Raw genomic sequence first — 11933 nt, forward strand, 5'->3', positions numbered from 1 at the left:
ATATGTACAATTTTATACATACTTCTGCTTATCGATTTTTTTTTTCTGGGTGCAGTTGTTCTTCCTGCCATGTGGTTGTTAAGTTTATTTTGCTAAACAAATCTTTACTTTGTAGGAAATACAAAAATAAACTTAAACTTGAGTCTACCTACAAATTCCTATGAATTCTTTAGATAATTTAGATTCTATTTAGAACTCAGATTCTAATTTGTTTTTGTGGTCATAACATTTCTTTATGAAACTTTTACCTTTACAGATACCTTATTATTTCTTCATGGTCCTTCCCTTATATGTACATGTTACCCTCTGAGCCACAAGTTTTTGAGAAAATTAGGGTGGTGGTCAGTTTGAGGTTTAGGAAATGTGGGGTTTGGGAAGAATTGCTGGAATCTAGCTCTCTCTTTAAGAGTCACCAGGGTCTAAGAGTCAAAGTTCTTAAAGTTGAATTAATTTATCCATTTATTTAATGACTGATTTTGGTTTGGTTTGGTTTTTTTAGGTCACAGATATGATTGATTTCAAAATGGCGAAGGACAAAACCCCACATGATGAAAAAGAGAGCTCCGAGGAAAAATCTCTCCCAACTCCACGAAAGAAACCCCTTTTGGAAGGTTCTGATAGTGTTGCCACAACCCCAAAGGAAGAAACATCAGATAATGGTCTTTCAAACTCTGTGGTAGGTGAAGCATCAGAAGAATCTGTTTCTGAAAATGTGTCGCCCAAAACCACTTCCTCATTGGAAGATCAGGGGGAAGAAATGGTCCCTGATTCCCAGGAAAACCCAACGACAACAACCCCTTCTCAGAGTTCTCCAGGGATGGTTGAACTTGAAGATGTTCAAAATACAGGACAAAAGAATCAGTCAGAAGACCAGTCTGAAGCATCTTCAGAGCCTCAGGATCATTTCACCCAGTCAACTGAGAAGGCTGCGGACAGCAGTTCTGAGGAGGTAGAAATTGAAGTACCAGTAATAGACAGGAGGAATTTAAGAAGAAAGGCCAAAGGGTACAAAGGACCCACTAAGAAAAAAGCCAAGTTAGCTTGAGTGGAGGAAGAAATATCAGTCATAAAAATCCTCTTTGTAAAATATTGGTGTAGTTTTCTTATAATATGGCAGTTAACAAAAACCACATGGGATAGAAGATAAACCTTTGTTGTTCCAAAATTTCAAGATGGAATTATTTATGATGCATTCCCTCTTATAGGAATCAAGATTAACCATTCTTCTTAATTTTTTCTAGACATTTTCTGCACTATAATTTTTTTTAAACCCACCACATTCCTATTTTGGATCACCAAATCAATGTAATTTCATCTTTAAAAAAAAAAAAAAAAGATGATTTCATCTTTAGCAGGTGGAGATAAATGGCCATTACTTTTTTAAAAACTTATCATAAATACAAAGGCTGCTGTGAAAGTAGCAGAATTTCCACTGCTTATCACAGAAATCATCTTTTGTACTTTTTATACTAAGACGTTTTCATACAAAATAAAAATGTTTCACAGTCTTACTCTTCAAAAGCAAAATTCATTTCAAGCAGTTTTTAAAAGATAGGAATGCATAAAATGGCAACAACTAATTAAAATATCACTAAAATAGAATTTAAAAGGTCTTTAAGTGGCTGATAGCATGACCATACAACTATATTAAGTCAAAGGTATATAAATCATATTACTTTGGCTTATAATTCTAATCATGGAAACTTATTGCATCCATTTGGTTATGTGTTGGTGTATAGTCACACACACACACACACACACACACACACACACACACACACACAATTCCTGAGTCAATCTTCTATGTTATGATCTGATACTCCCAGTAATGGGAGCATTAGTCCTTTGTGTTGGGTAAACAAATTATACTTAAATACAAATTATATTAAATTTGTTATTTTGCTATAAATTATTTTATTGTGGTCCCTAACACTTGAATTGATGAAATGCTATAAGAGCCTTAAAGGAGTTTGTTTCCACCCTAATCATGTACTATGCTAAAATTATTAATTGTATACTTCATTTCAAGACTTTAACTTTGGTTTCACTAGAGTTATCTTACTTTTGGTTGTGTCAGATGGAGACAATGTCCCATGTGTTGAGATTAAATACTATCTTTGAGTCTAGTTGTCAGCCTAGTTTGTAGCAAGAAAAATTAAATCACACAAATTCAGGAGAATGAAATCCTTTTGCTGTTATGAGGTCCCTTGCTCTGGCTGTGGAACGCTAGTTAAATTTTTTTTTTCCCATGGTTCTCAAATCACCTCTCTAATCCTTTGGTATGAATTTCCTTCTTCTGGCCTATAGCCAGAAAGGGTTTTGTTTTTGTCCCTCTATGATTTTTGCTCATCTGCCCCATGTCTTATAGTTATAGAATGGGGCTGACTTTAGTATGAGTGGAGCTGCTGTATCTATTGTTGATGCCAGAATTATGCACTATGCTGGAAGCTTCAGACTTCACTCTTGCCCTGCTTTATGTTCCATTATCCTGGTTAAAAACTTGTTAGGCAGATGATGTTGTGACTAATATAGTCACTAGTCACCTCTTATTGCCCAATTCATTCTAGGGAGTGCAGAATGTTTCCTACCCCTGAATTGGAACTTAGTTATTATAGCCTTTTCTATTAGAAATGAAAATAATCTTAAATATCAAATCTCATATTAATTACTCTTTGACAATATCAGTGATGTTTTGAATTATGCACATGTAGTTTAGACAGTACTAGATACATTAGAACAACTTTTGTTGGTGAATGTAAAAAGCCATTTGGCCCATCTGGGGTTTAGGTTATGTTTTAATTTTGTATCATTAGAAGATGTATTGAAGTTTGGTTGGAAAGCTTTCTTCAATCTATATTTAGATAATGTTGATTAAACTCAATGACTTTTTACCATTTGAGGATTCATATTTTTTGGAAAGAGAATCTAAAAATTGCAGAGAGAGAGATATTCAAGGCAAGCAAACTATTAAACTGTTTATTACCTTTTTGGATTTTGAACACTCTTCTGCCCTTTTCCATGTTCACTATTTTTTTTAACAGAGATGAGCCAAATTTTTGGCTTTATCTGTTTAATGGTTATTAATAAAATATCTTGAATGATTAAGACTTAAAATGGTGTATCAATGCAAGATAAATAGCACCTATACCACGATTATGTGGCAGTTAAAAAGGTAAGAAGATATAGTTTTTGGGTAGGCATTTTTATTAATAAAAGGATGGTCATTTTATTAAATTAAAGACTATCATGGTGATAGAACTGCCTCCTTTGATTTAAAAAAGGTATGAGGGACTCTTGTTCTCCCCAAATCATTGGTTATTAATAATCATTACTTATTTCTCCATTTGATTCAATTGAGTGTGTCAGCCTCCTCAATGAATCACTAATTGTTACAACAGACACTTCATCAAGAGTTTCTAAATATGCGACTTAAGAGGAAAGACAATGCAAGATGGACAGGTACTTTGCCAAAATGAAAGCAGGCACTTCTCTTTCTTACGTAGACTTTAGAGATAAAAGCATAACGGGAAAGAGTACAATAATAAAGCCAAAGTCCCTATGGCTCTTTGGAAATATTTCTGGTTTGGGTATGATCTCGGAGCAGTAGAGATGTTCTTCTGTGTCTACAAAATTGATTTTAGTATGATTTTAAATTTACTTTGCCATTTACCAGTTCAAATAATAAAAATTAGCTCAAATCTTAATGTCTATTATTAGCAAATCAAATTTGGAAACTTTTAGACTAGGGAATTTACAATTTTAGGGTGACCAATTGCTATCTTGACATATATAGGAAACTCGGATACAAACAGAAAATTGGAATCTAATTTTTATACTTTTATTCATTCCCTCATTAGAAGGATAAAATTCCAGTAAGGAATTAATAATACTTGGTCTTTAATTCAAGAGTAAATCATTTAAGTTTCCAGATTAACAAATGACCTCAGGATAGTACATATATAAATACATTGAGTGATTAATTTCAAAACAGTACATATTAAATAAGTATAAATTACTCTCCTCAATGGAAATTGATTGCACCAAAATTGTTTCCTTCAAACAAAACTGAAGATAGTTCTCATCTAGCTTTAATAATTAATAGAATAGGCTTGAAAAATTATTGAATAGAATAAACTGCTGAATCAATGCCCAATCATTCTTACCTATTTTGAAGCATTTAAGGAGATATGCACATGCATACATACACATATATTACTAGTAACAAACATGATGAGGTCAAATACTCATCTACTTTAATTGTTTAGCTTATAGAAAAGACCAAAATTCTAAGCTCAAAAATACACTTGTATCTTATTATAGTATCTTCTCAGTATTAGCCTATAACATACAGATTTATTATTGTGTTCACAAAATTTGCCATAAAACAATAGGAACATAAGGGAAAATTTTTCCCTAACTTATTATCAGCTCCAGGCAAAAGTTATATAAATAGCCAAATGCATTGATCCAGGCTTAAAATCAGCTAGGTGAGCTATTTTCCATTCAAAAGGAAATGTCATTTTGGGGTAAATTGAATCAAAGTCATCCTACTTCACCCCATGCCAAGAGTCATTCTATAGCTTTTCCCATGAGAACTCCACCTGTCTGATTTCATAGATATAAACCCCAAAGGGTTGCTGGCATCATAAATTCCTTGACTCAGTAGTATTCCTTTGTGGTCATACCTGGAGTTAGACTCAGAATATCAGGTCCAGTACCATAAGTTCCAGTAATCATAACATAGATGGGTTCAGCTCTCAAGGATCACATATTTTAGATAACAGTATTGTTATCTTTCATTGGTATCAGCAAGAGATTTATCATGAAAAATCTCAACTTATCTTGATAAAACTAATACTCATGGTAAGTGTTTTTTTCATCCATAAGTTCAACAATTTACAAATGATTTTGTTTTGAGATGCTTAATAACAAATGATTTAAGATAGAATATATTATATAATCTTAAATGGTACACAGGGAACAGATTATATGAAAAGTTGTCTATAGTAAAATATCTTTATTAACCATGTTCAAATGGACACACTACTCAGATTCCCTTTAAAAATGGGAACATCTTTAAAGTGACTCTTAAGTAGTTTGTATGAATTTCTATACTTGTTCTAATCTCAGATTAAATAACAAACATTAATGAAAATGAGATTTCCTATTAAAGTGAACAAGATAGCTCATAAATTACAACTATTCACTAACATTACTGACTGTACTGAAATCCTATTCTTTAAATATAAACAAAAGAGGTTCCTGATTTTAACCTTACAAGTTAATTTGTCTGTTTCACAAACTTCTGAAAGAATGAGGTACTTCAGGAACTGAATATTATACATATGACAAGTTCAGGCACTAATCTCTTCCTTAGGTCATTGAAATGACAACAAATTCATATCAAAACAGCAAGATCTTTCCCATTTAAAGCTTATTTCAGTAATTTAGATACCATAGTATTAATCTAATTAATAGATTCAGTATTGCAATAGCAAACTTCTATTGTCTACCCTGATACTAAAAATTTGCTATGAAAGTTGCAAGCAAGAACATGGTTATGATAGCATCAAAATTGGTCCTCAAGACCAACATTACCCTATGTAACCTGGCATATGGGAACAAGTTACTGCAATAAATTTATTTGTAAAATAAAATTCAGTATGCCTTCTAAAAATTAAAGTTGCTTTTTTTTTTTTACTTAAACATTTCTTCCTAAAAATATTTGTTTCTTAAAAACAGCTTAAAATTTATCCTGATGTTAGAAGGATAGTAACTAGACTTGCAGAAAATAAATTAGTTGGAAACGTCTAAACTAACACCTGTTAATCAAACTTAAAACAAAGATAATTAAAATTAGAATTTATCAAAGTTAAGTTGGTGTAAATTGTCTTTATGTAACACATAAATCCCCAAAGTTTTAAAAACAAAATAAATTTCTAATCATAAATTCCTATGTAGCACTCCCCCCTTTTCCCCAGTCAAAAAGTCTTTGCAATGGAGAAGATTGTTTTTATAAGCAAAACAAAACAAAAAACAAAAAACTCATCAGTCTTATCACAATAACAAAGCTTACCAGACCTTTTTAAAAAATTTGCTTAATATCCTTTTCTTCCTTTATGTGTTCTTCTAAGGAATAAATTCAACCTATTCTCACATAGTGTATTCATTTAGATTCCTCTCTTGTCTCTCCCATAGATAGTCATCACACAATTATCCTGAAAAAGATTTATTGCCCACAAATTTATATATTTCCTCCTTTCTTTTGAAGACATATACTGCAAATTACCAGCTCCATACAGTTTGATATCACACCTATAATCAAAGTACTCTGGACTGAAATATCCTAAGATTCCAAGTTAAATTGCTGCTTTTGGCAAGAGACCCAAGGAATTTCATTTAATGGAGGCAGGGTGTGGGCAGTTTCCCCAGACCAGAAACTTTGAATAACTTTTTATAAAAGATAATTAAATAATTGAACAGTACCAAGAAACATTTAAGGTTTTTATATAATAATCACAAATTGTAATAGCTATTCTATGTGGGTTTTTTTTTTTTCCTTTTACCATATCTATAAAGGTAGTGGACATGATGATCATTTAACTTTAGTGATTACAGCTTGATTTCGAAAAACCTTTTCCTTTGCAATACCCAGTTCTTAAGTCAAATCACTGCACTGGGACTAGATCCTGAAATCTTAAAATACTGTTAACTCAGTTACTAATCTGTTACTGATTTTTTTTTCTTTTTACACACTTATCTCAGTCTTTTTACAGTTAAATCCATAACTCAAAAGAATTAAAATCTTTACATTTCTAAGAATATTTCTAATATAACAAATAATCATATTAATTGTAGGCACTTTTAACACATTACAGATCACATTAACTGGGATAATAGCTTACTAACTTTCAGATCCATATAGTATAAGCATAATGATGCGTATTTGGATCTACTTTCCAAACAATATTATAAAGAACCTTAATTTGTAATTTCAGTGATTTAATATTTTATATAAGGGCTATTTATTTCAAGCATTTCATATTATGGAATTCACCATTTCCAGCTAATTTACTGCCAAAGATTTTAAACAGTATATGTGATTTTAATTATAACAAATTCTTTCACACTTAAGAACTGAGTTGCTCATTAGATTGTCCCTAAACCCTAGACTATTTGAAACTGTGGTGTGGAACAAGAGGGGCTTGGAACATGTAGTATCCTCCATTTTGAGTGCCAAGCTTGTTGACTTACTACTTAACAGAAACATTTTTTCAAATTAGAAAGCAACTTGCCCTCCCTTCTTTCCTGCTGCTCCTCATCTTTAGGAATTTGGAAAGTTAACAATTTACAAATCAGAAAAGCAGTATTTCTTGCACATCTTTCAATAACGTTATAAAAACAGCTTTACAATGTTAATATGTACTTTAAATAAATTGCTGAAATCCTAAAGTTATTGCATTTAAGACTATGATAGAAAAACTTCTGATCAAAGTGTCTTAAAAGACAAAAAAACTTAGTTCTGCAGTTTTAAACAAATTGGCCTGACATTCAGATATATTACGGGGGCAAAGACAGTCCCCTGGATTTAATATTAACATAATCTACAAACTTTAACTTTGGGATCCAATAAAATCTGAATTGATTCAATTTTACCATAACAAAAAAAAAAATTCCCTTTTGCCAAGTGACTAAATGAAGAAACTGTTTTCCCTCACCAGCTCTTCAAACTGCTTATTCTAGATTTTAATTAGTTGCTAAATCCAAGAAAGAAAAATAAATAACCTTAATGTTTTTACAGAGAAAGAGACCTGCAAAATGGAAAACTCCTGAATCTTAACCTGCTTTTTCAGTTACCTCTATCTAGCAAGTACATGCCAAGAAAAGACAAAACAGACAAAAGCATAAAGCAATCAAAGTTGAGATAAAAACTAGTTTGGGAAAGGTTTTTACACTGCTTTTTTACTTGCTTCCTGCTTCTATTCAGAGCAGGTTGATTTTTTTTTTTTTCAGTGCCACACTCAATCCTATGTTTAGCTTAATTTCTTCTTAAAATTCCTTCTGACATACTTCCACCTGAACCTTAAGGTGACTTCTCTCCAAACCCTTTTGGGAAGAATTTTAATTTGCTCCCCAAGATTCATACTTTACCAGAGTTGGTACTCTTCACAGCTTGCCTGTTTCATTCAACCCTCTTAAGGCTCTCACAATGAAATTTGCAAAAAAATTTTGGGTCATGCTTGCTTATTAACTCTCTAATAAGAGGACTTAATGGCCAAGTTTCTAATCCCAAAGTGAACCCCCAAATTTCTCAGGTGGGTCCCCATGTCTATGCCGAATATCCCAAAGCATCCCCAAAAGTCATCTTAAAAACAGGATTTCTTTTTTTAAGCTCTCTGAGTCAAGGAGTTCAGTTAGCAAGCTCTGTCCCTGTAAACCTATTTGAGAGGACCCTATATGGTGGTGAGAGTGAAAATTAGAGAGTTGCAGCATTAAAAACATAGACACAAACATATAAACTTAACCAGATACAATTTAATTATTGATAAAAAGAAATGTCATATCACAACTAGAGTCCTAACAAAAAAACTCTCCTTGTGGAGAACTCTCCATGGGCCCAAAATAGAGGAAATTTTGGTTAAGAAACTAGAGTGCAGGGCTTTGATCCTTTGTGGTTGGCATAATTAGGGTAATTAAAATGTTTTAGAAACAAGTTTCTGGATAACTTAATCATTTTATTAATAAGGCTAGCATGTTTATTAATAAAAGGATTGTCATTTGACAGTCTCTCTTAGACCAAAGACCATCATGGTGGTGGGTTCACATATATATATACATACCCTTCAAAGAGTAGATGTTCCCCTAGTTGGGAATTAACCCTGATTGGTTAATAATGAAAGAATGAATATAATAAAGAAGGGCTGGGCATAAACTTTGTTTAAGCCATTTATTTCTTAAATTAACCCCAGCCTTGGGCAATCTAGTCAAAGAATTTATGCACCATCCAAGCCTGAGAAAATAAAATAGCTACCCATATATTTGGATGGGATCAGAAGAAGAAAGTCCAATCTCATTATTAGTAATGTCCTTCTAGAGATTGAACTTTTAAAATCAGGGACTTTAGAAAAAAGGAGGGCATTATGGGTTTTCTCAGATCATTGGTCATTCATAATAATTTATCATATATTTTATTAGAAATGTTAGTACTTTCACAATGAATGACACTTATTTAAGATGTTAGTAGGTTAAATTTTTAATCCATGATTTCCTTTTCATTTTTAAGTAAATTTAAGAACCTGATTTTGATTTTATAACTCAGTCATTTAAATTTTTAGATATTTTATACTTTATTCTTATATTTCTTAGTGAATCACACATTGTTCTTAAAGTATTTTGATTTGCTTACAAGTGTGTGGTGGTCCTTTTGGGATTCTGTCTACTTTGTTCTGTGTTCATTGTGCACATAGTCTTTAAGTTTACAAACCTGGCAATGGGAAAGCTGCTTTAATTTGATTTGTTTTTTTCAGTGAATATTTTGTATATGATCACTGATGATTAGAAATGTAAATCTATTCACAATTGTTTTTATCTCTTGTATACTCAAGTGAATTGTAAGCATTTTCTTTAGGGGGAAAAAAGCAAACCCTTTTTATTCAGTCCAGCAGAGGAGTTTTTGTCATGGTTTACATACTACTAATCATTTAAAATGCTACTTTTTATGTGGGGAGGGGGGAGAAGTATTTGTGTTGCAGGTAAAAACAGAAAGGTTAGGTCAACTTTAGTAATTTTTATGAACAATGACTTTAAATGGGTACAGAATTTGATTGCTTTTTAAACTCTTTCTGACAGAACTTAACTTTATTACTTTAGACTTTATTAAAGAATTTTGTGAACTTAATTGGATACTTTACGGTTTCTTATAAGGGAATACACAAAATTTTGCAATTATGGAAAATGGAATCATAATATGAATCTCAATCCAAATAATGTCATATGTATTTTCTGTTGAAGTCTCTTCATGCCCTACTACTCCTTTATTAGTTGGTTTTCTTTAAAATATTCTAATTTTGTGTGTGTGTGTCAAGAAGGGGCTTCAGGTTTGTATTTAAATATGTGCACACATACTTGAAAATTATGTTATAAATTCAAAAGCTAGTAGTAAATACTTATATCAAAAAAAATTTTTTTAAGTGACGAAAATGCTAGTTATTTCAGAATATATATACAGAGAGAGAGAAAAAGAATTTGATATTTATGGCCTCTCTTGCCATCATTAGTGAAGATAGTAACTATTTTGGTTTTTAAAAATATATACATAGTTTGACCTAAATATTAAAATTTTAACTTCTAAGACACTTCACTCTAACATTATCAATGTTTCATGCAATGCAAAGAATTATACTGTGGTAAAAAGATAAAACATCCTGATGTTTAATGGGGTTCTATATTTGATATAAAGCCAAGGCTATAGGAGTACTACCTGAAATGCTTTTTATGTGTTTGGAAGAAAATGTGTGTGAAAGTTGCCACTTACATAGATTGAGAATTTATTCTCTTTGGACTTGGAACCATGTTTGGGTATTGCATAAGATTTATTTTGTCTCCATTCTGTATTTTGCTTTACTAATTGGAGTTAAGAAATCTTGAGGTTTGGTCATATCAGCAGTCAAATTGGAATAATACTCAATGTAAATAATTTCATCAGCATGATTCAACAGTGGAATAGTATTTTAGAAATTTAAAAGTATTCAGCATTATATTTGTCTTCCTTTTTTGATTAGGAGCAGAACAATATTTAACAAGTGCAATAGCCTCAGTTATGGATGAGATGACAATTAAAACATTTTGTACTTTGTTCTAATATTGGGGGTGGGGGGAGGGTCGGAACCATTTGCTGCTGAACCTACTGCCTTCTTAAAGGCTTTCTTTGCACCTTAGAAAATATTTAAAGAGGGGAAATGTTATACACATTAATTTGCTTTCTTTGATATCTATGGTCCTTAAAGGTCAACCTCAATTCTCAAGAAGCCAATCTTGAAATATTCTTTACCTTCAAACACAAAAGGATCATGACTGAACACAGCCTCTATGCAGCAGCAACATGTGTTTCATACAATAGTTCATTTAATTAGATTTGCACATTACTTATCATGACAAAAGTACCTGTTAAGATCCCCTTGTAAGCAATAAAGATTAGTCCAAGTTTCAGCTTCTGTGCTTTATTGTAAAATAAGTGATTTTGTCATATTGGATCTTCATTTACAGATAACTTTTCATGAGCTTCTTTAGGTTTTTTATAAACTTGTTGGTACCATCTTTATAATTCTTATTGAAGATATGCTACTATTCTCAATGATTACATCTTGTTAACGAGTATTTAAGTTGCTTTACTTTCAAAGTACTTTTTCTTTTGTGGTTTTTTTAGTGTTTGAAATATTAATTAAACCTATATTTTGTAATTGTTTTCTGGTTTGTTTTGAGATTCTCTTCACTTGGTAGTTTTCTTGGCTGGACTTATCATGAAAAGTGATTTTATTAATTAACCTTTTTCAGCTCTTAGTGATAATATCCTTGTATAATTGTGCTGCAGATTTTTTAAAAAGTGAATGTAGGGGCAGCTAGTTGGCGCAGTGGATAGAGCACCAGCCCTGAAGTCAGGGGGACCCGAGTTCAAATTTGGTCTCAGACACTTAATACGACCTATCTGTGTGACCCTAGGCAAGTCACTTAACCTCAATTGTCTCAGCAAAAAAAAAAAAGTGAATGTAAACTTAGCTTGTAGCTTAACTTCACATTAATTAGGGCAGTATTTGAAGGAAAGTGTTTTTGATTTGATTACCCAATTATCAAAAAAAAAAAAATAACAAAAGACTTTTACCTCAATTATCTGGGAAAATGCATTAGTTCTCCACTTTCAGAGATCATGAATTGTG

General features: G+C 31.8%; 1 protein-coding gene across 6 annotated transcripts in view; it reads left to right on the forward strand.

Annotated features, from left to right (window-relative positions):
• Positions 1 to 5917, forward strand: part of FAM169A (family with sequence similarity 169 member A) — a 73015-nt gene extending 67098 nt beyond the window's left edge. For all 6 annotated transcript variants that reach the window (XM_031966441.1, XM_023495822.2, XM_031966444.1 and 3 more), the window contains one exon: positions 500 to 5917. In XM_031966441.1, coding sequence (XP_031822301.1) covers positions 500 to 1045 — 546 coding nt within the window. In that variant the 3' untranslated portion in view covers positions 1046 to 5917. The remainder of the gene's footprint in view (positions 1 to 499) is intronic.
• Positions 5918 to 11933: the final 6016 nt, after the last annotated feature.

This window comes from Sarcophilus harrisii, chromosome 1 (genome assembly GCF_902635505.1).
Source record: "Sarcophilus harrisii chromosome 1, mSarHar1.11, whole genome shotgun sequence".
In the NCBI taxonomy this organism is placed as follows: Eukaryota; Metazoa; Chordata; class Mammalia; order Dasyuromorphia; family Dasyuridae; genus Sarcophilus; species Sarcophilus harrisii.